This window comes from Rhinolophus sinicus, linkage group LG11 (genome assembly GCF_036562045.2).
Source record: "Rhinolophus sinicus isolate RSC01 linkage group LG11, ASM3656204v1, whole genome shotgun sequence".
Classification (NCBI taxonomy): Eukaryota; Metazoa; Chordata; class Mammalia; order Chiroptera; family Rhinolophidae; genus Rhinolophus; species Rhinolophus sinicus.
In genome coordinates, this window is record NC_133760.1 from 46,600,084 (window position 1) to 46,626,294 (window position 26,211).

The 26,211-nt window shown below is 52.5% G+C and overlaps 1 protein-coding gene across 1 annotated transcript in view; it reads left to right on the forward strand.

Annotated features, from left to right (window-relative positions):
- The first annotated feature begins 1,424 nt into the window (after positions 1–1,424).
- The window catches only part of ABCC12 (ATP binding cassette subfamily C member 12), a 52,203-nt gene continuing 27,416 nt past the window's right edge, over positions 1,425–26,211 (forward strand). Inside the window, 13 exon segments of the mRNA XM_074314948.1 lie at positions 1,425–1,573; positions 4,738–4,904; positions 5,682–5,837; positions 7,349–7,500; positions 7,785–8,017; positions 9,334–9,507; positions 9,963–10,110; positions 12,992–13,140; positions 15,382–15,489; positions 17,442–17,705; positions 20,772–20,843; positions 23,234–23,358; positions 25,616–25,688. Coding sequence (XP_074171049.1) covers positions 4,786–4,904; positions 5,682–5,837; positions 7,349–7,500; positions 7,785–8,017; positions 9,334–9,507; positions 9,963–10,110; positions 12,992–13,140; positions 15,382–15,489; positions 17,442–17,705; positions 20,772–20,843; positions 23,234–23,358; positions 25,616–25,688 — 1,773 coding nt within the window. The 5' untranslated portion in view covers positions 1,425–1,573; positions 4,738–4,785.

Consider the following 26,211-nt stretch of genomic DNA (forward strand, 5'->3'; position numbering starts at 1 on the left):
CTCTAACTGAATGGGTGACCTCGTTTAGAGATACCATCGCTGGTTACCGGTTACGTTTGGGCCTCTGGGGAGGAGAGGACTTGAGCGAAAGCGCCCTCACCCCCTTCTGCACACCCAGGCTTCGTATTTTCTCCGGCACACGCTTCCCTCTGCCCTCGCTCCACCTTCCTCCTCCCCTCATCGTCACTTACTGGTCCTTCTCCTGGCTCTGGCCACCCCCACGGGTGCTGGGGACAGCTGGAGTGGGCACACAGGACAGGTGAGGGGCAGAGTTAGAGGAAAGCGCCCCATAGCTTCTCCTCTGAGCTGGAGGCTGGCCAGGGCCTACAGGAAGGAGCTGAGAATTGGGGGGAGGGCATGAGGCCATCAGATAGTGGTAACTGTGGTGGCTTTAAATTAAGAATGGATTTACTGAGGAAGGAACGGAGGCCATAATCTCTTATGTGGGAAGCGTTTTATGATTAGAAGTATGTGTGCATTTGGTGGACGCACGGGAGCCCTACAGAGGACTTCTTTGCGGGCACCAAGGAAAACGGAGACCCCAATTCTCAGACACCATATTGTTCCTTGTGCCTCTTATGGGTGAAAGAGGCAGCAGACACAGAACAGAACTGAGCAAAGTGGAAAGTGTTTCCTCTGGAAATGCCCTCTAGGTATCTTCCGTCTTCCCTCTTTGGAGAGAACCAAGGATAGAGAAAAACGAATCTAAGGAAAACAGCAGTGCCAATGTGATGATGAGTCCCCAGAGCCCCCGAGTTGGGGGACAACAGGAGTGTGGGGACTGAGGCAAACGGAAGCAGGTGTGTCCTACCCAAGGGTCGCTGTTGCCCAGTGTGAGCTGACCGTAGCCACACAGGCATACAGAGTCCTGATGGTTTGACACAAGCCACAGGTGTTTTTTTCTTTTCATGTGGTATCTCCTCATCTAAATTCAAAAAATTAAAAAAAACTGCAGGCCAAAGAAAATGGACCTGTAAGTTATATGTGTTCCACAATCCACCAGTTTGTGTCCTCTGCTCTAAGCAGTGACCTTCCTGCCTCTGCCTTGTCCAGTCTGTTGAGGTCAGGTCAGGGACATACCACCAGTCACAGAAGGAGGCACCAGGGACCTGCGTCCGGCCCCTGCCAACCCTCAGCTGCTCTGAGTGGAGAAAGGCATGCCAGGAACAGTCCGGATGCCTGGCCAGCTCCATCAGCAGCCCCCGACCCCACCCCATACCTGCCAGCGAGCAGACGTGTCGCTCCAGGCATCTCCTCACTCCTGGCAGAGGACAGCATGACAGACGGGGATAGAGACATTAGCCAAAGCATACTTCCTGATTTGAAAAGTCTCATTTCCCCCGGGGTTGCCAAATTGAGCTACGTGCGATTCCAGCCACTGTGCTCCCAAGCCGGCCTAGCCGGTCAGAACTGCCTTCCCCACGGTGCGCTCAAGGAAACGACCTCCCAGCACCAGTTTCCCACGCGCTCTAATGGCCAGGGAGGCCTGTGTCCCGTGTGTGGCATCTTAGGTCCAGACCCTTGGTGCCAGGACACTTGCCATTAGACAAGTGAGGAAAGGGACAGAGCGTAGGTAAGCATTCTCCAGGGATGGGAATCGCAGGGACTGGGGACATTTAGCCGGATGAGAGGAGTTGCAAATGGGCTTTTGGGGGCGAGCAGAGGGCCGTGACAGTGGCCTTCACACACGGAGGGCACGAATGTAGTCTGCATGGCACCTGCGAGCAGAGCAACCGCGGGCGGAACCGGGTTCCACCCACAGAAGGAAACCAGTTCATCTTCTTAGCACTAGTTCTTTAGAGAAAAAGTTTAACTTTTTCTTTTGAAATGATGTCAAACTTACAGAAAAGTAACCAGGATAACGCTGAGAAATATTAACTACCCTGCACTGCAATTTGCAAATTAACGTTCTGCCACATTTGCTTTAACGTCCTTTCTCTAAGCATAACTACCGTGTTTCCCCGAAAATAAGACCTCGCCAGACCATCACCTCTAATGCGTCTTTTGGAGCAAAAATTAATATAAGAGCCAGTATTATTTTAAAATAATATAAGACCGGGTCAATATAATATAATATGATATGATATGAGATGAGATGAGATGAGATGAGATGAGATGAGATGAGATGAGATGATATGATATGATATGATATGATATGATATAATATAAAATATAATACTGGGTCTTATATTTTAATTTTTGCTCCAAAAGACGCATTAGAGCTGATGGCCCAGCTAGGTCTTATTTTCGGGGAAACACAGTAGGCTTGTGGATGGCTTTTAGCTATCATGTCTCTTTAGCTGCCTTTCATCTGGGATGTTTCTTTGCCTTTCTTTGTCTTTCATGATGCTAACATTTTTGAGGGGCTGTGCCCCACAGGCCAGTGGTTTTGTGAATGCTCCTGTGGGCTTGTCTGATATTTCCTCGCGTCTAGACTCAGGGTATCCAATTGTTTGCAGAAATGCTATATGAGGATGGTCTTGAAAAGAAGTGGCTGGGGTCTGTTGCCAAAGCTTGCTGAAGCCTGGTCTGGCTGGCCAGAAGGAAACTCTCACTCGAGATGATGAGTTGGCCATGTCTGGTGTCTTCTTGGATTCTTTTAATTCTTGGAATCTGTGATTATCTCTCCCTCAAATAATTTCAGTTGGGTTTCAGAACTTGTAGCAAGTGCTTTCTTCTTCAACAGCGAGTGTGCTTTCCTGTCTGCACTTTGTTTGGACTCACCTCTAGGCAGCTGTCAGGACTCTGCCACAGCTCAGGTGTTCCCGCCCGTGTCGTGACGATAACAGGGGATGGGACGTGGCAGGAAAACTCTGTGTGCGAGGCCGCGGCTGTGTCTAGATTTCCCTCCTCCTGCCTCTCTGTCCAGGGACCCAAGCATACCAGGCCACTTTCTTTACTTTTCTCTAAGCACCCCTATAGCAGCTAGCAGCCCTCCACCATCTTCCTGTAGGAAATCTAGGAAAGCCAGGGGTCGAGGTGGGGGCGGCACCGTACTTTGGGTAGAGAAGGCTGTGAAGGGCTTTCCAGTAAACTAACAAAAGGGGGTCTTGTGGGAAAGCTGGGGCAGGGGGCAGAATTCTGGTATTGTTCATATGGTATTTCTTTCTTTTTTCATCCTGTTACTTTCCACCTGTTTTTGTCTTTATTTAAAATGCACCTCTCGTAGGCAGCATACCACTGGGGCTTGCTTTTACATTCAGTCTGACAATCTCTGGTTTTTAGTTGAAGTGTTTACTCCATTTATAGTTCATGGAATTACTGATATGGTTGTGTTTAAGTCTATCATCTTGCTATTTGTCTTCTATTTATCCTTTGTTTTTTCTGCCTTTTTTGAGTTAATCTACTACTTAGTGCTCTGTTTTATTTCCTTGATGGACTTCTTAGCCTTAAGTTTTGTTTTTTTTCCCCCTAGGGCTAACACTGTGCTATCGTTTATGTGATGAGTTATCCCGCGCTTATGTCTCCCTTTCTGGGGAGAGGCGTTGTGCCTCAGACTCCTCTCATACGCATCATTCCATCATTATTCATTCATGTCATTAAATCATGTCACATCATCCATTCATTTAACAAATTAGTATTAAACGTCTATGAACCAGGGACTGTGTAGGTATTGGAAATACAGCTGTGAACAAGAGAGTTACGAAGCCCACAGTCCTTTTGGGGAGACAGTTGAGTGAGTAGGCAAGTTTTCCCAGAAGAAGAAATGTCTGAATTGAGCCTTGAGTGTTGAGCAGGGATGCTTCAAGTGAAGGGGGAGATGCTGGATTGTTCCAGGCTGTGGCAGTGGAGAGCACCAAGACCCAGAGGCAGGAGTCACTGACAGTGTGTTCAGGAGCCACGAGACATTCACCGTGGTGGGAGCGCAGCGTCAGGTGGTACAAACGGAGGGTGGAGAGTGGAGCGCAGTGCAGGCTGGCAGGACGCTCAGGGAGTTCCTGCTTGGTAACTTCTCATTTGCTCGTTGAATTAGGAACCCAGAGCTGGGTCCAAGGTATTGGTGTCACTAATATTCATTAATTTAATGAGTGAAGATACTTTGAACAGGAGTACTGCCTATAAAACATGTACACCCTCCAGCTGTCAATGACGCCTCAGTTTCCACTTTGGGAGATTTGCTGTTTTGAAGCGAAGACATTGGACTGGACAGGCACTTCAGAAAGTGTCCTCTCCACCTGGATTGTGGGTTTTCCTCAGGGGCAGTGCTCCCAGCAGTGGGGGGATGTGAGCCTGTTCAGATGGGCCCGGTCCTGAGGGGTGGCCTTGTTGAAGATCTCTGAGCCGTGAATGTGCGGACAGGGGAAAGTGAATGCACAAGCTCCTAGGGATCTGAGAGAACTGGGAAGAAAAAGGGGTGTGTGTGTGACAAACTTCTCTCTGGGTCACCAAAACAGCAAACCTACCTTCTTGGGGCTCTTTGGCCAGGCTGGCTCTCAAGTTGGACACGGACCGGCTCCCAACAGGAAATGCACAGTAGGCTTTTCTGCTCCTGCTCAGCCCAAAATGGGAAAGAAGGAGAATGGAATGTCCTTGCTAATAAGGAAGCCTCAGAGTGGGGTTGAGGGATCTGGAGGGGCTTCTGGCCACACAGCCCATAAATGTGGAAGGCTGATTGGTGAAACCAGGTCTAAGGGGCTGGAGCAAGGGAGCTGGCTGGGGTGGAATGGAGGCTGCCTGATCCCGTTCCAGAGTGTCCTTATCTCTCAGTGAACCTTCCCCTCTCTCTGTGCTGCACAGTGAAACTGTCCTGAGGCCAAGGGCCCAGGGCTCCAGACTGCCATCGGAATGGTGGGTGAAGACCCCTACCTTATCTCAGATCTGGACCGGCGAGGCCGGCGGAGATCCTTTGTAGAGAGATATGACGCCAGCCTGAAAACCATGATCCCGGTGAGACCCTATGCAAGGTAAGCCAGGAGGAGGATTGGAGGGAAAGCCAGGTCAGAATAGTCTCCAGTCTATCAAGAGAGTGGGCACTGCCCCTGCTCCCTGCCCCATGCTGCTGCTCTACATGCTTTTTGTCCTTTGTCTTTCCATCCATCCATCCATCCATCCATCCATCCATCCATTATCCATCTATTCATCCATCCATCATCCATCCATCCATCCACCCACCCACCCATCCATCCATCCATCCATCCATCCATCCATCCATCCATCCATCCACTCATCCATCTGTCCATCTGTCCATCATGTCCCTTATTCATTGCTTGGCCACTCACTTCTTGACCCCTCCTGTTCCTGGTGAGAGGCAGGCAATAGCTCGTGTCTAAGGAGATGCGTAGCACCACCTTATTATATGCAGTGTTGGCAGCGCACAGACACAACAGGCTCACACGATCTAAAGAGCACAGACACTAGTAACTCTAGTAAAACAGTTAGGAAGCAATGAATTTCCAGCACTTATTGCCTTTGTCTTTAAGATAATTTACTTTAATCTATGTAATTTAATTTTCAATATTGTCTATGTTTAACAACTGACTCGCAAAATTCCTGAAAATTTAGTAGTCAGCTCTCACAAGCCGTATGAGCTGGTCCCTGCACACCACTGCTCAAAGGGCTGACGGGTGCGAGTCACAGGTTCTGAGAGTGACTGTGGCTATCACTGTTGTTAAGAATGCAAGCCGGGACTGAGCACAAATGACCCCAACGTCCTGGAACACTGAGCGTCTCATTTGTCTTAGGTTGGCACCCAACCCCATGGACGACGCAGGGCTGCTCTCCTTTGCCACATTTTCCTGGCTCACGCCCGTGATGGTTCAAGGCTACAAGCACACACTGACTGTGGACACCCTGCCCCCACTGTCACCTTATGACTCATCCAACACCAACGCCAAAAGGTATCAGGATTCGCCTGGGTCACCTCGGGTCAGAGGACCACCCTAGGAAGGGGCCTGTCAGCCCTTCTGTGTGCTCCCATGTCCTGGGTGTGGAAATCGACACCCAGGCACTGCACTTGTGGTTCTGATGGAGCACAATGTCTTAAACAGTGGGAAACTTCTCGAAGCCCTCTCTCTGCATTGGTTTCTTCTGGCAGTCTCCTTACCTTTGGCCACATGGGGTCAAGTGCAAGGCACAGCCTGGGGGGGAGTGACTTTAGTTCAGGTCTTGCAATTGCTTCCTCAATCAGCTTCCCTTTACCTGTACCCTGCAGGAATCTCAGTCAGTGGTAGTTTGCCAAACAAACCACCTGGACATAGTTGCCCGGGAGCACGGAGAGAAGGGTGCTGTACCAGGGTCAGGCCTGGATTTTCCTCTGACCTCTCTGGCCAGTACTTCTCTGTCTGCCTTGAATGTCTCCTTCCATCTACCCCACATCAGCTGAGACCTTCTTCTCTTCCAGGTTATGCTCTGTTCCCAGGTGAACTTATCCACCCCAGAGGCTTAAACACCAAACACAGGCAGACATAGTAACACCCATCTTCAGTCCGTGCCTCTCTTCCGGGCTCTGAATTCTGATCACCACCACCTGACTGGACAGCTGCCCGTGGACGACTCACAGCACCTTACAGCTAAAGCTGCACTCTTCCCCCGTGACCCCCACCTGATGCTATTCTCTCCTTCCTTTTCCCCATCTCTGTAAACTCCATTCACACAGTTCGTCAAGCCAGACACCTGGGATCCTTGATCCCCCTTTCCCTGTTCACTCACATCTAATTCATCAGTAGGTACTGTTGTCCCTCTCAGTCCATCGTTCCTTAAATCTGTTTCCTTTCAAGCCAGTGTCAAGCCACGGCCCCTTCTCACCTGGATGCTGAGTCTCCTACTGGGGTCTGCCTGCTTTTGCCTTTGCTTCCCCCATAATGCACTGCTCTCACAGCAGCCAGAGGGTTCTTTTAGGTATATAGCATGGTCTTGTCACATGGGCTTCAAAGCCTTCAATGGCTTCCTTTGCATTGAGAATGAAATCTAAACTCCTTCCCATGAGCTCTGGCCCTGCCCTGCCTCCCAGGGTCCTGTCAGCCCTTCTTCGCTCATCACACCCTCCTGTCACACTGGCCTTCTTTCAAATCTGCCCTGAGAAGATGACTCTCCTGATTTTTCCGTTGCCTCTGTCTTTTACCATAACTGGTATTGTGCCAGAGATGGGCAGCAGGAGCAGGAAACGCAAGGCTGGGAAGTGCCCACACGCCAGAAACCAGCCTGTGCTGTGTCAGGGCCTTGCTTCCTGCCCCTTCTGTATCCCGTCCGCACATAAAGGAACAAGGTAAAATTAATGCTGCTCGTCTGAAGCCACCACTGCCAGGGGGAGGTCGTGGGAAACACCCTTGCAGAGTGTGTCCATCCGAGTGGTTTCAAACAGCCAGTGGAAACGTAAGTCCCGTTCCTTCTTCCTCTTCTTGTCTCCCAGATTTCGAATCCTTTGGGACGAAGAGGTAGAAAAGGTGGGTCCTGAGAAAGCCTCTCTGGGCCGAGTGGTCTGGAAATTCCAGAGGACCCGTGTTTTGATGGACATTGTGGCCAATATCCTGTGCATTGTCATGGCAGCCATAGGGCCGGTGAGTGGGGCTGGCCCTTCTTCTGCCTCGTCTGCAGGTCCCCAGACTGACAAAGAATGCCATTAGTTACTTTCTCTACGAGCTCGTGGGTTTAGTACGTTGTCATTATCTTTGAGCTCCTTGGGGGGCGAATTTTCATAAAGCTAATCCTTGCCAAGCACAGCAGCAGCCACTGAAATTAATTAAAAAGTTTGCCTCATAAAGTCAGCTTGCTGACATTATCTGAGGCCTCCCATCCCGCCTCAAGCCCCAGCGGCCCGCTCCCCTCTCCACTGCGCTGTCTTCCAGACGATCCTCTTCACCAAATCCTCCAGCAGACCGAGGGCACCTCCAGGAACGCGTGGGTGGGCACTGGCCTGTGCCTCGCCCTTTTTGCCACCGACTTTACCAAAGTCCTCTTTTGGGCACTTGCCTGGGCCATAAATTACCGCACGGCGATCCGGTTGAAGGTGGCTGTCTCCACTCTGGTTTTTGAAAACCTGGTGTCCTTCAAGACGCTGACACACATCTCGGTAGGGGAGGTAAGCTGGTCCGGGAGGGGTCTACGTTAGAAAACAAAGCCTGAGTTCTGAGTATGCGTGAGCTGTGCTTCCCGGACGGGGCATCTGCCTCCCTTTGTCTGTCCCTGTCCTGACCACGATGTCCCATCTCCTGCTAAGTGCGGTGGTGGAGACTCAGAACGCTGGAGGAATTCAGAGGGAATTCAGAGAAAGGAGGGTCCATTCGAGCTGGAGAATTTGGACAGCCTCGCTGTTCCAGTTGGGCTCGGGGCCACCTCACCCATCCCTTTGGGGATTGTCAGTAGGACACGGCGGCAGGAGAGCACACTACAGGCCTTTAATAAAACGGATTGACCAATACATCTGGCCATTCCAATGGTTCAGTAAGTGGGGTGCGATAGCCATAATCAAGTCCATGCCTGTTGGGCTTCAAAATTGACATTTTCTTAAGCCCTTAATTCTTAGTAGTGAAATCCTCACTTTTTACACAAGAAAATTTTCCTAGTCACGGGAACCCCAAGTGATGTGAGGTAACAGGAAAAACTTGCTTCTTTCCTGCAGTTTCTCTTTCAGTACGTTCAAAGCCTCTTGCATCAATTGTTAAATTCAGCTGCATGTAACAGAAAACCCTACATAACAACGGCTTAAACAAAATAACCCTCTTCACTCTGTGTGGGATGGAGTCTGGAAGAGGTCAAACCAGGGCTTGCTATGGGGATTTCCGGATCTTTCCATGTTTTTTTACATCGCCGTCCTAGCACATGGCTCCCATAATCATTCAAGTCGGGCGCTGGAGACCCAGCCATCACAACCGCATCTCAGATAGCTGGTAGGAGGAAGGCGAGAACCAAAGGGGTATGTCCTCTAAGTTGAGTTGGCTCCCTTTAGGAATCCATCCCCAAAGCCCCATTTGACACTTTGCTTGTATCTCTTTGCCCCTAACAGTCACATGGCCACACCCCTTCCACAAAGGAGGCTGGGAAATGTCTTTTAGCCGGGCACCTTGCTACCTGGCACGAAGCAGAGTTGTGCTAATGAGGAAGGAGAGCCAGACACAGGGCAGGCAGCTAGCAGTCTCTCCAGCTTGCTCCTAGATGGAAATACCACTCTTTACGTCCCTCTTCATTCAGATTCTCAGTCCTGAGAGACTGATTCTTCAAAGTCAGGCCAGAATGAGACCCACAAAGCTCCTCGTGTTAGCCCCCTGATAAACCCCCATCCCTTTAAGGCAGTTTTTCAATTCTTTCCTCACATCGCTCAGCCATTGTAAAAGCCTTCAACTGAGAAAACGCTTAGGTGGCCCTTTCAAAGCCTGAACCCATGTGCTTTCTTTCCAGGTGCTCAATATACTATCAAGCGATAGCTATTCCTTGTTTGAAGCTGCCTTGTTCTGTCCCTTGCCAGCCACCATCCCCATCCTAATGGCTGTTTGTGCGGCGTACGCCTTTTTCATTCTGGGGCCCACAGCTCTCATCGGGATATCTGTGTACGCCTTATTCATGCCCATCCAGGTAACGGCGCGTCTTTGCACGGGTTACTGCTTCACGCTTGCACTTCACACACACTCACTGAACTGGACACAAGGCTTCATTTCCAGGCCGTGGACCTGAAGCCTGCCCCCACTTTGTGCTCACAGATGTGCCTTCCTTTCCTGGCACAGCATAGTTTTTTAAAAAAACTTGACCTTGAATGCCCTTGGGGATGGGGGAGGTACATACTTCTCCCGTTTGTCAAAGTTCCTGACACTCTTTGCATCCTGGTGATTCATGTATTTGTATCACCTGCCCCATCACTGGGGTGTCCCCAGACCATGTCAGCTGCCACAGCCCAAGGGAAGGACTCAGCCAAGACTCGCAGGCTGACCTCCCTTACAACTTCTCCTGGCACTTACACTCCAATCCTTGGGTTTTCAGGCCAACTGCAACTCAGCAGTTCTCCCTGAACAGTGTTTGGACCTTGGTTTCAGATGTTTATGGCTAAGCTCAGTTCAGCTTTCCGAAGGTCAGCAATTTCAGTGACAGACAAGCGCGTTCAGACAATGAATGAGTTTGTGACCTGCATCAAGCTGATTAAAATGTACGCCTGGGAGAAATCCTTTACCAAGACCGTTCAAGGCAGGGAGAGCGGCTGCGTAAAGAACCACTTACCCTGTAGGAGGCGACCTTGTAAGGGGCCCTTAAGGTTCCTGGGGTCAGGTGTCCTACAAGGGGGCTGAGGGGACCCCCCGAGCTGCTCTGCAGGCTTTTCAGAGGATTATGGAGATTTTATAATAGAAGCAGGCATCTGTTCTGGTGCGCCCAAGGGCTCGGCAGGTAAGCACCATATGGTTTGCCTTTCCCGGGACATATGGACGCTGACTGACCAGTTAGTCACCTTTTAAAAAATAATCCACTAAAACATTGTGAGCAGAAGAGGAGCTGTCTCAGGCTATTTCCTTGACTTAGGAGATGTCTGCACACACACACACACACACACACACACACACACACACGCACACACCCGCCCACGCACACGCTTCCACAGAAACTGCCTCTGTGCTTGCAGCAGCGGCCTCGTCAGTGGATGACCCCCTGACTTGACATCGCTTGCGCAGATAAGAGGACATATGTATAGCTTTTCTTTTAAGGATGATATGAAAACCACTTCAGTCAAATAGAAATGCAAATCTAATTGCAGGAACATTTCCATAATTGCTGGCATAGACTCAGGTGGTTGACCAGTTAATGATCTGAACCACTGTTACAATTGACTCTCCAGATCTGCAATTACACTTTTAGACCAGCATGTAATTGGGCCGGAAGCTGTATATCCATGATTTAGGGAGTGGCTTTAGAAAACCTGCTTCTCAGCTTGCCACATAAGGTACCCCAGGTTTGGACCCTGGTGGCCCTACGGGACCCTCTTTGAAGACTCAGAAATACTTCCTCACACATTGAACTCACCTCAATTGATTTGATTTGAATAAATTTGGTTCCATTCAACTTAATTCAATTTAACACGAGCTAGATTAAGTCAATAAATAGTTACCAAGTTCCTACTATGTGTAAGGCCACGGGGGTGACACAAATGATCAGGAAAAGGGTCCCTGCTTTTAAGAGTAAGGGACGATGAGCTAACTAACCTCAAATATAGCTGTAAGTTTGTTGGCTGCACCTCCAGAATATGCCTACAGTCTGTCTGCTCCCCTCCAAGCCAGTATCCTCTGCCTTCGGGACAACAGCAACCCCCGTTTTCCTCCTTCCCCCTAAAATCTATTATGCATTCAGTGGCCCCGGTGACCTTTTAAAAATGTCAGTCAGTGCTCACTTCGGCAGCATATATACTAAAAAAAATGTCAGTCAGATTCTGTCCCTCCCCTGCTGGCAAATCTTTAGTGGCTTCTTATCACACTTAGATTATTCAAATTTAGGATTCTGAATGAAATCCAGACTCCCTCATATGGCCTATCACATCCAGCATGAGCTGGTCCCTGCTGACCTCGCGGGTTGCACCACATCTTACCCGACCCTTGGATAACTCTTGCTGTTCCCTCTGCCTGGAGTGTCTTCTGCTATAAGTTCATGGTGATTTTGTCTTGACTGTAGGTCTCCTCTCAGTGTCACTGATTCAAAGAGCCCTTCTTACCACAGTCCTAGGCAGGTCCACGCCCCACCACTCCCCTAAATCACGTCACCCCGCTCATCTTGTTCATATCACCCAACACAATCTGTAATGATCTTCTTTATTTTGTTCTCTGTCGTCCCTACCGGAAGAGAGCTGAGACCCTTTTACTCCAATCAGATTAACATTTGTTAAATGAGGGAACACATGAATTAATAATGGGATAAAAAGGGTAAAATGCCACAAGAGAAACTGAGAGAAGTTCCACGGGGGTGAGAACGTTGGGTGTGAGAGATCAGGGAAGGCCTCTTGGCAGAGGTGGCACTTCTGATAGGCCTTGAAGGGTAGCGAGAGTGTGGGCACTGACAGAGCTGGGGAAGCCTGAGAGAGGGGCAAAGGCGGGAGGTGGAGAGGTAAGGGTGAGTTTGGGTCAGGAGGTGGCCTGTGTTCTCCAGGCAAAGGGCACGTGGGCAGCAGAGCTTTGGACCCCAGTAAAATTGGGCTCCCAAGTGTCTTGACCACTTAAAAGGCAAATTCCTTAACCTACTAAGACTTTTCTCTCCTGTCAAAAGAGCATAATAATAGCCTCTCCCTTGTCCCATGAAGTGAGAGCAATCTAATGAGAGAATGTCCACACAGCCTTCAGCAGAGTGCCTGGCACATAGTGGGTACGAATGGCCGTGGTGCCATGTTGCCAATGTGAAAGGGCTGTTGCAGAGGATGTGGAATTGAACTTGAGGACTTTTAACTGAGGCTTAAACTTAGGCTGTGAGAGGTGCAGAGTCATGGCACTTAGAAGGGAGAAATGCTCGTGGGTTTTGTCGCTGTTCCTGGGACACGGGGCCGGTGCCCTAAGCTGGCAGTCTTCAGGCCAGCACAGGGGTTTTGTTTGTCCCGTACAGTATTTAAAAACCCTTTTCAATTAGTTCCTGACATTTAAAAGTAGGGAGTTGTCTCACCAAAGTCCAGATCTCAGACTTGGGAACAGCTAGGGTCTGGTGACCCTAGGCCGCCTACACTGGGAGGTGGCTGCCCCTTTGGCTGGCACACGTGGTCCCCATTTTGCCACCCTCTACACCCTCCCTCTGGTTTTACTTTCTGTCCACTCCCTTCATTTATGGTATTTGGCTGGCCCCTGCAGGCATCTGCGCCTATGACTCCTGACACACAGAGAATGGGGCTGGAAACCCTCCAGCAACGACAGCTGACATGCATTGAGCTCCCAGGACGGGCTGGGTTTGTGCCCAGGGCTTTCTGTGCTTCCTTTCATTTCAACTTCACAACAGGGATCCCTAACTCGCTTTTGAAGGAGGTTCAGGCAGGGGTAATATGTTTCTTAACGCTGGTGCTTGACATGCAAAATAAGACCAGCGTGGACTGTTACATATTTTGCAGACATAAGGAAGAGGGAAAAGAAACTACTGGAAAAAGCTGCATTTGTCCAAAGTGGAAATTCAGTCCTGGCCCCCATTGCGTCCACCGTAGCCATTGTACTGACATTCACCTGCCACATCCTTCTGAGACGCAAGCTCACCGCCTCAGTGGTAAGCACATCTTGACAGCTGGCCTCTTTTGCACCCCAACTCTGGCAAGTGCCAGGTGGGAAGCTCCTCCCCACCTCTGACCGGCACTGGCACCAGAGCACCCAGTCTGGTGGGTCAGGTGGTGCCAGAATTCCATTCCTGACAAGGGGGGGCTCACGGCGACTATTGTCCGGTCCATGGCAGGGCAGGGGGCGTAGTTAACGCTGAACAGTCTTCCATTTGGAAAACAAAACTGAAACCAAGCAAGCACTTGGTATTCTTCATGGTGAGTCAGACGCTACCCGAAGGGGAGTCTGTGGATGTGGTCTGGGTGGGAGGAGGTGAGGCAGTGGGTGAGGAGGCAGTGTGGGATTGGGGCCAGAGTCCCCTTGCTGACGTCCCACTCTGCTATTTACCCGCTATGACTAGTGGCAGATCATCGAACCTCTCTTGCCTTGGTTTTGTTATCTGTAAATGGGGCGATGATAGTCCCCATGGCTGAGAGGACAGAGGATTTCTTTTCCGTGGGCGGAAAATGCTGGATAATTGTTTGCTGTTCTAGTCAGCCTGCTCTTACCCAGGCCAGGAGGGTTCAGGTTGAAGCCTCAGGAGAGGTGGGGTGAATGTGAGGGGAAATAGCCCCTGGCCCAAGTACAGAAACAAACAGCTGAAATAGTAAACCCAGTGTCTGAAGGGCAAGTGGTTGGAAGAAAATCAGCAAAATCAGAGAGAGAGAGAGAAAATGAAACAAGCAAGTGTAGGTGTGCGCACAGGGGAAGAACTGCACCAAATCCAGGCTGCTGAGGGCAGAGGGGGATGTTGGAGAAGGCAGGACGGTCCTACAGGGGTACCCAGTGGGGGCCGGAAGTCCCGTTACTGTCCTCTTTTTTTGGGAGGTGCTTTGATTTTCTCAGGTTCTTCGCCTACAGTTGACTCCCACACGTATTCTAGGGGTTTGAACCCAGCCACGGACCCCAAGCCAGAACGAGTGTCCTGAACAGACTGCTACCCAATTAGCGTGACTGCTTCCTAGGACCCTAAACAACAACAGAACATTTTCTTTCCCCAGCAACACAGCAAGCAAATTAATTTGAAACCAATTGAGTGCACATAGTTAATATTCCCTGAAACGATGATTTAGAAGAAAGCCAGACAAAGAACAAATTCCCTGAGCGCAGGGCTCGTATTTCTTTGGATTCAGACTCCCTTGCAGTCGCCTCATCTGCCGGGGGGTCAGGAGGTGAGCCCCCAGGCGAAGCGTCCGGCACGTGCTGCTCTGTCAGCCGAGGCCTGTGCTTCCTAAGCTGAGACAGGGCTTCGGGACCTGGGGGAGCCGAGTTCTCTTTGGGAGGGATTTAGGACCAGATGTGATAAAGGGAGCACCCTTCATCATCCTCTTAACAACTGAGTAGAATTAGTCGAAGCCCGGGGCCCCTGTCCATGGGAGCCACTCAGCAGCAGATAAGATTTGCCAATGGAAGCTGTGTTATTAATTTCTTAAATGGGTGGTTAGGGAGAGGCCGCTATTTACAAGTTGGACAGATGAGAACATTAAATCTGAGATGAAGCCATCTCATATTGTGTACCCCTGGGGCACCAACAGAGCGGGGAAATGTGCCCTCTTGGGGTCCACTGGATATTAACCACCTACCGGGCAGGGCTCAGTGGGAAAGGCCCCAGTGAAGAGGGGAAGGGATTTTTTGGGAATGGCAGTTGAACAAAGGCTCTCAAATCTGTCCCTTGTGTGTGGGGAGGCAGAGCACGGAGGCCAGAGCCTGGGGCAGGAGAGCCAGAGGTCAGTCGCTCTCTGGCAGCTTCTGCCTTCATCCCTGGGACTGTGTGTCATGTGGAGAAAGAGGCGCCAACTCCAAAGGGCCAGTGGGAAGGGAATGATTTGGAAAAATCTGCATAGGGTTTTGAGTGAGTGGGCTAGGCCAAGTAAGGGTGTGGTATGAATGGAGATTTCCAAATACATTCACTTAGAGCCCTTCCCTGGACCTTATCCTCTCTGGACTGTCAGAGACAAGGGGATAAATTCTCCACCACTTGGGTGAAAATCCAGAAGCAAAAGTATTAAGATGTTGCTATCCTTGATTTGCCAACCCATGATTTCTGAGCCATGAAATGAAAGAAATTGTTCCTCTGAGAATCCCAACTGCGCCACTGTCTCCCCTCTCAGGAAGCTGAATCCCCGTGGATGTAATGGTTCAGAGCCAAGGCCACATCTCCTCCTAAACCTCCTCCCTCTCTTTTGTTCTTCAGGCTTTTAGTGTGATCACCATGTTTAACGTAATGAAGTTTTCCATCGCGATCTTGCCTTTCTCGGTCAAAGCAATGTCGGAAGTCAATGTCTCGCTAAGGAGAATGAAGGTATAACTAACATTGGGTGAGTAGGGAAGAAAGATCTCATTTTTGGGTGGGGAACTTGCAGACATGGGGAAGCTGTGTGGACCCACTGGAGGGCTGGGCTTGGTGGACATTGGGAGAAGGCCCTCCATTCAGACTTGGATCGGTAAATGTGTGTGGAAGAGAGTATGTGCATTTACAGAAAAATGAGATGGAGTTGCCATCCAGAGAGACGACTTCCTGATTCTCTACTTTTTATCCAAGTTGTTCCGGGAGTGGGACATTACTGGAAATTACTACCTAGCGCAAGCAAAGATGAGGCAGGGGCGAGGGGATGAGAGCCTACTTAGTTTGTCCTATAATGGCTGTGGTGATGGCAGTGATGAAGAGGGCAGGAGGGGCACCACATTTATGTGATATTTAGGGACTTTACTCATTTGTTTATTTGTTCATTAAAGACTTAGTGTGCTTCCTACACACAAGGCATTGTGGGACATGCAGGGACAAGGAAGAGAGAGCCTTTACTCCAGTGTAGTGTAGGACCAGGTACCCGGGGATTGCTATACACAGTAAGGAAGTAAGCGACACGCAAGAAGGGCAGATGAAGTGGTTCTGACGAGGAGGTAAGGACAGGAAAAGGAAGGCATCCCACTCCAGAGAGCAGCATGTTCACACATCTGCAAACTCACTGAAAGAGCTTACTGCAGCCAGAAATCCGGAAGCCACAAGCATCCTAAGTGTGAGGACCCCTCACCACTCACATCCCACCAGCCAAGAGCCCTGCGGACCCATGTCCTGGTCACTGGATCCCCTCCGTTTCAAGAGGTACCATTGTGAGATTAACTGGAAGGGACACTGTAGAGTCACCACTTCTGACCAAGAATCATTCCCCTCACATCAGCGGCATGTATCACGGCATCGGCTACCTCAGACTGAGGAACACTGCTGTTTGTTGGCTCCTCAACCTCCAGTCTGACCTTCATTCATGGCCTCACCATCTCTTGTCTGGACCACCACAGTCACTTATGGGCCACGCGTCCTTTTCGCACATCGTCCTCAAGGTCATATCGCGTCAGCACCCAGAGAGCTAGGAAAACATTGCTCTGACCACTGATGTTCACCTGCCGGAAATCCTCGAACCCTCGTCCCGTCCAGGACCTGGCTGAGCCCACCATCTGCGGGCCCTGTTATAGCTCCACCTCCTTTCCCGCACGCTTCCTACTTTGAGCTCTGGGCCTCGGTGACCCTGAGTTGCTTGTTTCATGCCCTGCACCCCAACAAACCACGCTGTTGCAGGCTGTGCCCTACAGTAGCGCTCCCCTCTCCTCTCCCCGGCCTCATCTTTGCCTGCACATCACCCATACAGACTCAGCTCAGGCGTCCATTACGCAGACCTCCTGAATGGGGAGCCAAGTGTACCTTCTCCGGCTGGTACAGTGCTTTGTCCCATTTTGTTGAAATGATCTGTGCACGTTCCTGTCTCCCCCCGGATTGTAATCTCTTCAAAGGCAGGAGGAGCCATGCCTTCCCATTTCTGCTGGTTACCCCAGAACCTGGGGCAGAGCGGGCGCTTGGCAAATGCTTTTTGACCTGAGCTCAGTGGGGACCTAAGGAGAGGACACAGCAGAGACTGAGTGTGTGACCTTGGTTTCACCAGCATTAGGGCCAAGCAATGAAGCTCACTACCCAAAGACAGGCAAAAGTTGGCTCTTGGGCATTATGGTCAACTGCTGGGATGAGCCTTCTCCAGGTGGGTGGCCCACTAGGCCTTGTGGCTAAGGGGCCATCTGTCCTAGACACAAGCTAGCGGATGATTCTCCTGCAGGTTCTCCTAGGAACATACCTTCAGAATACCTTCCTGGATGTCCGAGGTAGAATCGCTAAGATTGTGATTTTGGGGTCATGAGGAGATCTACTGGGATGATTCTTGCAAATGGATGATGTCTATCCAGTTAATTTTGTTTCTTTAATCTTAGAAAATTCTCATAGCGAAAAGCCCCCCATCTTACATCACCCAACCAGAAGACCCAGACACTGTCTTGCTTTTAGCAAATGCCACCTTGACATGGGAGCAAGAAGCCGGCACGAAAAGCAACCTAAAGAAAGTGGAGAGCGAGCAAAAGCAGCAGAGGCTGGAGGCGTACCGTTTGAGTCCATCGGCCTAAGAGGTCACCGGCCCAGAGCAGCACAGAGGCAGCTGCAAGCCCATTCTGCAGAATATAAGCTTTGTGGTGAGAAAGGTGGGTATGGGGCTAAGGGGATGGCCTCCAGCCCACCTCCTCGCGGCATGCCGCGCGGGCCTTCTCACGGCCCGACACAGTTCAGCATGCGTGGAGGTGGGCACGGGCTGCCTCAACCAGGCTGTTTTCTTCTCCTACTCTTGAAGCTATGTACTTCAACAGCGGAGCCACCCTCTTCAAGCCGAGAAGGTGGTGGCCATATTAGTAGTGATCTTGACACCCTGACGGCACTTGGAGCCCGTTTCAGTGTTGAATGGACAGTCCATTCAGGTGGTTAGGCACAAACCGACTAGCTTTCGTACATCTTTTCAGATTTGTTCTTAGTTTTACACGTGAGTACCAGGATAGATAATAATGACCTTTCTGCGTGGGTGCACGATAACTCATTTAACCACCCCAACAACCACTTCATGATTGAGGAGCCCGAGGCACAAGGAAGTTAAATAAGTCGCCCAAGGTCCTGCAAGTGGCAGGAGAGGGCGTCACACCCAGGCTCTGTGCTCTTCACCACCACACAGCTCTGCTCTTGGGAGAAGCAAAATGAGGTCAACAGCGACCCAGCAATGGACGCCAGCCGGAGCTGGGGCTGCTCCCCTCCCCTCAGGGCGGAGAGAGAGAATTTAGACAACGTTCTGCATTTCGGGACTGTCTGGCCTCCTCCTGCAGGTGGCGAACTGGGCAGCGGCATTCCCGGGTGGCAGAGGAGTCTGCGTTCACCTCGCGCCTTGTGTTTCAATCTCCTATCGTGTTGCCTCACCCCTTCCCCGTGTGGGCACCACAGAAGGAGAGGTCCTTATTTACTGTGTGACACTGAGCTCAGGAGCTGGTGCGGACGGGTGTCTCTCGCAGCGAAGGGCTGTCCGGCCCCTCTCCGCTGGGAGCGCTATGGGTCGGTCGGCTGGCTGAGCGTGATGGATTCGGCTCTCAGTTAAGCCCTGCTCTGTGCCGCCCACTGTGCTTTGTCATCACTTTCCCCGCCTGTGCCGAGCAGCCCCCAGACTGCCCGCGCGAGGCCTGAGTGCACTGCTCTCCTGTCTCACAGAAGTTGCCCTTGAGGCCTCCAATTGCTTTCCTCCTCTTCCGTACGTTGGTGACGCCTGGACTTGAGCCTCATGGACACGGTCAAGGTTTGTGACATAAAGTGAAGACAGTGGTGGCAGCACAGTGAGTCACACGGATGAAGGGTGCGCTCTGGAGCCTGGAGAACCTGGGTCCAGGCTCAGCCACTGACCAGCGGCGCGACCTGCGGTGCACTGACCTCCTGAAGCCTGTTTCTTTATCTTTTGATGGATATTTGAATAATACTACCCACTTCGCAAGGTGGGCGTGAGAACCGAGAGAGACCATGCACAAATGCTAAGCCATCATGAGTCTCCACTGATGTTAGCAGCTAACGGTCGAGTCCAGCTTAACTGCTGGCCCTCAGTGTCCCAAATTCAGGGCATCCATTGTTTTCTGCATTTACTTCCAGGATTCCACCAGACTGCAGCCTCCCCGAGGTCAGGGCGTGGTCTGTCCTGGTCACAGTGTGGCTCTGCGCTGAGCCCAGGGCCTGGCACAGAGGAGGCTCCCAATATCGTTTTGTGGATGAACGAAGGGTGTGGAGGCCTCGTGGGTTTTCTGCTAAAGACAAGGATGAATGTAGAAAGTTCAGACCTCGCGCCGTGTGGAGGACAGGACTCAAAGGACAGCCGAGTGTCTGCGGAGGCGGGATCCATCCCTGTGGTCTCTTGGTCCCAAAGGCTCCATTAGGCCCCAGTTCCTTCAGGTCCTTTTACTGGAATTCAAGTGGAGTAACTTCTCTCCTCTGCGGTGTCAGGGACCTTTGGGCTCCATGAGGCAGGGGCCACATCTGCCTCCTTTGCCCCCGAGCACAGCATGGAGCCTGGAGTTCAGGAAAGACTTGTCAAAGGATTGATTCCTGACGACAGCAGCAGCCCTCCCGTGCTGGGGGTGGCAGGCAGGTGACAGGCCCTGGGGGTCCAGCTCAGGTGGGGAGGAGCCATGTGTGGCCCATACCTTTGCTGTAAGGGATCCCGGAGAGCTGGTCTTAGAACGTTCTTGGGTGTTTCGACTGTAGCATTGCAATGTCTGCCTGAACACGAGTGGGCTCGTGCCCTCCTCTGAGCCTCCACGTGGAGCATTGCTCTGCGTGCCGTGGCTTCCCAGACATCTGCATGGCTCACCCTTGCCTCCTTCAGGTTCTACTCAAATGTCACCTGTAGCAGATACAGACAGTGGTCCACCCGTGTGCTGTGGCACTAACTGCCAGCTCTGCATCCGTGCCCTAGGGGCCTCCCCACCACCCACAAAGCGCCAACAGATGAGGGGGAGGGTCTCCAACGCTGACTGGCGGGTGTTTATCCCGACTCCCCGCCACTGCGGAGACAACACGGTGCTCCGTTCCTGTTTCCTCGAGTTTCCCAGCAGAACCGCGCTCCCTGGGCCTCCTGTGGCAGCGACCTAACAGCATGTCCTTGATGGGCTCCCTTCCCTTTCCTGGGGTTTCCTGCGCCTCCCAACAAGCTCCTTCCACTCAAACCCTCGATTCAGGGCCTGTTTCTGGGAGAACGAGCGAAGCCAGCTACCTCTCCAGGAAGGCTTCCACCCACGGGCACCACCTCCTCCCTGTTTTGTCTGTTTCCATGGCAGGCGTCTGACACACTCCGCACTTGGCTTATCCTGCTTACTGTCTGTCCCCCATCCGGCTTTTAACCTCTATTGGATGTGCTTTCCTGGAGCCTGGGCACAGGACGGTCCTCAGGACAGGACCTGGCACCCCAGGCCAGCAAAGGCTGTCTCACGTCACCGCTCGCTCGTACGTGATTTCGAGAAGCCCTCCGCGCACCCTGCCCACTGCGCAAGGGGAAGCACTTAATGAGGACTTAGGTTCCTGCACCCACCCAGGCTGTGTATCGGGGTCAGGTGAGAGGTTGCAACTGCCGCCTCCCAGAGCCAGCAGGGACCCCTTGGTCCCCACCTGCTCAGTTTGCAGACAACACCTTGGGTCCAGGACACCTGCTAAGGACGGGGAGAATGACTGTGTCTTTGCTGTCTCTCTGGCAGGGGAAGGTCCTGGGAATATGCGGGAATGTTGGAAGTGGAAAAAGCTCCCTCATTGCAGCTCTCCTCGGACAGGTAAGCTGTGTGGCTGTGCTGTGAGGCTGGAACACTAAGGTGACAGTGACATGGTTCCCTGCCTGTCATGTTTGGGGCCCTGTGAGAACAGCGGACCCAGCGGCGGAGCTCAGCTGCACTGGACACAGGGCACGTAGGTGGTTGAGGGTCATTTCAGGGAGGTTAATGAACTTGGCAGCTGCACGCTCCTTGGCCAGATAGGCGCTGCGCTTTTCACAGACTCTCGGGCTTGCCTCCTGAGGATGTGTGTTAAATGGGCACTGCTTCCTTGCCGAGAGCTCTGTCTTGGTCAAAGGAAGAGATGGGTCATTAAGGCCATCGTTTTCCCCACGACTCGAGCTGTCTTGATTAGCAAGGCCAGCCCGGCAGCTTGGCAGGGAAGGGCCCGGGAGGCTGAGACTCACAATGACTTTGGATGTGTTTTTCCCTCGTCCGTCTCCATGCCCTGGTGTCTGCCCAGAGCAGCTGCTCGAGCAAGCCTTCCTCCGTGATGGAGTGGCTGAATGCACGCAGGAACGAAAGCAGCGGTGTGTCCCCAGCTTCTCTCCACACCTTGTGGTAGGAAGAGGAGGAACCCGGGGTTCTGGTCCCTTGTCTTCAGCTGTGTGACCCCCAAGGAATGGCCAAGCAATGTACCGAATTCACAGGCCCCTCAGTTGTCAGGGTTTCTCATTTCAAACGAGTGAGAAACTTTCCGGGGAAATATATTACGTCCTCTTTCCCCCCACTTCGCTGCTCCTGGAGAGAAGTTTGGGCACCTGGCACTGCCCTTGCCTGCAGCAGGGAGAGGGGAAGGCACCTTTGAAGAAACGGGGATGCCAGGCTCCAAACAATCCCCCAGACCAGGGTGACTTCTTTTGGACTCACTTCTAGAAAGAGTGACAACTCCTTCCCTGCCCAACGGTGGAGGTGGGGGCAGAACCAGGTGAACTCCCGAGGTCACCCTGCTCCGGATTCCTCAGAGACAGGTGTGTTACAGGTGGCCCCGGCCAGTTCTCCACCTTACAGGAAGCTGCGAATCTCTTCACAGCATCCTGTAAGCGATGAGCCAGCTTCTGCTCAGACACCTGCAGTGATGGGAACGCATCACAGCCAGTTCCCTCTTTGGAGAGTTTTGGTATCTATTGCAGTGAAATTTCCTCCTTTTAAGTTCTACCCTCTGGTCTGCTCCTTTGGACCGTCCCAGAGAAAATAACTGTGTCTGCCCTGTGACAGTGGTGGGATAAGGCCCCTCACTGTGGTCCCTGGGGAGGCTGGGTGGCTAAGTGATCGGGCTCCGGACTGCCTGGGTTCACCACCTGTCTCGGCTTTATGTTCACCGTTTCACCTTGGACAGGTATCTTCACCTCTCTGAGCCTCAGTTTCCTCATCTGTAAAATGGGGCTAAGGAGGGTCATAGTGAGGGTTAAACGACATACTGTATGTAATGTAACAGTCGGCTGTAGCATAATTCGCAGCGGCAGTGACCATTACTTTACATGCACTTCACACAGTGCCTGGCATATGCCGCTCATTGTAGCTGTCATATTGTTATTACCATTATTGTCACCATTCTGTCTCCTGCAAGGTTAATGTTCTTTGCCCCTGAGACCATTCCTGAGGTGAAGCCGTGTCACCTCCCTCAACCGCCTTGGCCATCCTGCTTCTCTGTCCCTGACACACTCTCACTGCCCCCTGAGCGTCAGCCCTCAGCATCGCAGCACAGCCGGCCTCCATATCTCCTCTCCCGACGGCTATGAACACGGCCTTACCAATAGCGTCTACCGGGGTCATCTTAAATGAACTTGTGCCCTCAGGGTCACAGACTGGAGCCCAGGCATGTTTTTTAGTTGGATTGTCCAATGTTTTAAAAGTCCAAAATTTCCACAGGAAACTAGATTTTCTGCTTCTCTTGCAAAATGCGAAACTCTGGCTGCACTAGGCCTGCATCCTTGCATAGCACCAGCTCTGCTTCCTGAGGACGGGGCATGGCAGGGCCACCACCACAACAGTGCAGGATGTGGCAGGGCCACCACCACAATAGTGCAGGCCCACTGGGGGCCTGGCTGAGGAAGGGGAGCCAGTCAGTGCACCCGAAGGAAAAGGGAGCTTTGGTGATGGGGCCGCTCGGGGGGCATCTTGCTCGAGCTGCACCAAGGTGCTGTGTGTGCTAGCAGCAGCCCTGCAGGCAGGACTCACCACTGCCTTTTCTAGAACATTCCTGGCTGGCCCCTTGCGGATGCTTGACTTTGAGACCCTCGATCCCCACAGTTGGGCTTTGCAGTGTGTGGATAAGACATCCTGTCACCCCCCTGCACCTTCAGAAGGAACGCTCAGGGACAAGGGGTGCAGGGGGCCCCGGGGAGGTCGGCGGGTCTGCGTCTGAAGGGGGTCTGGTTCTGTGGTTCCAGATGCAGTTACAACAAGGGGTTGTGGCCGTCGGCGGGACCCTGGCCTGCATTTCCCAGCAGGCGTGGCTCTTCCATGGAAATGTGAGGGAGAACATATTATTTGGAGAAAAGTATCATCACCAAAGGTAAGATGAGGTGCTGTCGTGCTTGGGACGCTCTGCCACACACGTGACGCCATTGGTAATGGCTGCTGAGGTTCTTTTTGTTGTGTTTTTTAACTAATCCTGGTTCAACACTGATCAGATCAAATGGGTGATGCTTTTCCTTTTCCTGACCGAGGGTCGGGGAGAGGCGCCGTCTGCTGACCACTGGTCACACTCTCGGGCACAGATGGGATTGACACTTGGCTCCCGGTGCTGAGCAGCGTATGTTTGGAGGGTCTGTGTGCCAGGGCACATGTTCTCTGAGAAGAGGAGGGCACATCTGGCAGTTTTGCTTTAGGCCAAGTAACTGAAACTTTGCTTGAAATCATGAGCAGCAGGTATGCGATTAACCAGCCCTGAAATGGTTACGTGACGTCAGAGATATCAGGACATATTGCTATTGATGTCCTCACAATGAGCTAATGAAACAAAAACAAAGTTCAAGTAGTAATTCTGCAGACACTTTGGACCGTTATCTCTGAGCTCTGGCAAGCAACAGCTTCCTGCGGGGCCCTGCGGGGCTGGCTGTGCTGCCGTGTACAGACTCTCCTTAGAGCCCCACAACCACCCGCTTAGGGAGATCCTGGCCCCACTTTACAGATGAAAGGCTGCGGCCCAGAGAGGAGCGCTGACCTGCCCAGGGCAAAGCTATTCAGTGGCAGAGCTGAGGCCTGAACTCCAGGCCAGCAGCACTGGCTCCTGCTGGACGCCTGGCAGCTGGGCCACCTGAAGCCCCCCAGGTGCCGTGATGCTGCAGTACAGACGCAAGGGATTGATTTTATGAGTCAGGCTGTCAGCTTTCCAACGGCTGCCTGGACTTCCCCATGCTCTTATCTGAACCCACAAACTCTGCCTTTGCTGGCCGGCACCTGCCAGCGTGTGGGTTCCCAGCAAGACGTCTGTCAGCGCCCTCCTCGTCCCCCACCATGGCGTCCTGCTGCCAGGAGGCTTGGGAGTGGCAGGAAGGTCTGACCAGCACGGCCGTCCTTGGCACCAGCTGAGCTGCTCTGCTCAGCACTCCCGGCCTGCCATCGCCTGGCCACCTCCCTGCTCTGCCTGGCATGGCTTCTCTCTCTTTGGAAGCCGGCTACAAGGAAGGGTTCCTGTCTTTATCAGTGAGGATGTCAGTGAGCAGACATTGACTGAATAACCTGCACTGCCCAAGACCACGGGGGTCACGGGGGTGACTCAGATGTATCGCAAGTCTGGAAGGGGCTGCAAAAGACACACAGAAAAGACAGTGCACCTAGGAGGAAGGTGCTGAGTGACGGGCTGTGCTGGATTATTCAGAGGCAGCAGAGGTCACGAGAGCAAAGAGAAGGTGGCACTTCAATTGGGCCTCGAAGGATGGATCGAGTCCCCTCCACATGTGGCATCTCTAGCAGCGGCTTTGCTCCTAGGATGGACATTGTGGCTTTCAGGCCCAGGATGGAGGGAGGAAACTTAAGATGAGGGGTGGGGAGTGGCAAGGGGTTGAAGATGCACCGAGCAGTCTGAAGCTCGTAGTTGGGGACTGGCAAATGTAATAATACTAATAATAACGACCCCGATGGAGAACTGGCAGTGAGCCAGACGTGCAAACGGCTTTGCCCATGTTTCTGCTTCCTGTTCACAATCCAATGAGAGTTGTTAGCCCAGTTTTATAGGGTGGAGCGTGACGGTCAAGGAGGGACAGTCACGTGGCCAAGGTTACACAGCTGGATTCAAACCCAGACTGTTTTGATCCCAGAGCCTGTGTCGTAACCACCATATGTACCAGCCCTGAAGTTGGCATGTGAGCACGATGCTCGGGGCTGTGCCCAGCATCTGTCCCAGGGCATCAAGTGCTGCCAGGGGGCTGGCGTGCCACCTGCTGCTGCCCTTTATTGGGAAAGTCTGAACGGTGAGGCCTGACCATCGTCATGCACTGAGAAGGGTGGTTCCCGTGGTGTTGACGACAGTGATGGTAGCAGTCAGTCAGTCAGCCAGCGGTTCAACCTCCACAGACAAGGCAGCCTGCCAAGTGGGACAGAAACCAAGGGCCCCGTGGCGGGGCCCGGCCGCTGCTCGGATGGGGCAGAAGCTGCACCTGCCACCAGACACACCAGGGGCCTCCGAGCAGCAGCCGGGTCCTGAGGCGGCTGTGTGGGGTACTGCGGTCCTTGCCCCAGGGACACCAGCAATGCCTCCGGCGGCAACCCAGTGCAGTGGATTGTGGGGTCTTTCTCGCCATGCTGACTTCTGACCTTTGCGCCCACAGGTACCAGCACACAGTTCGTGTCTGTGCCCTCCAGGATGACCTGAGCAGCCTCCCTTACGGAGACCTGACTGAGGTGAGCTGAGCTGGGAGCACATGGAGGCCTGGCTGCCAGGGCCACAGGGCGGTGGCTCGGCAGGCCCAGCTCCATCCACATCCGAGGCCCCGAGAGGTCCCAGGCAATGCGGGAAAGTCAGGTCCTCCCGTCCTGATTTTGCCGTCGGGGTCTGTTACTGGGGGACACCACAGTGGATCGGGCACCACCTCCACTTGTGCTGGGTTCAGCGTGGTCACTGCTGGGGCCACTCCCAAGCTGCCTGTCATCTCAGGGAAGGTTTCTGGCCAAAGCTGCTTGTCACCTCGAGGGCTGGCTCTGCACTCTGAAGATGGAGGTCCAGAGGTTGCACGGTGGTGGGGCCCAGGAGTGTAAGGGTCACCTCCAACTGTCTTCAGGATGCTTGTCCAAAGAGCTGGCTGGGTCCTGGCCGAGCCTGCTGACTCAGGTGACCATGGCAGACCGGAGAGCTACAGCAGCCTGAGGACAGGCCAGTTGAGAGCACGTCACCTTTGTCTGCTTGTGCCCTCACTGTGCCTTCCTG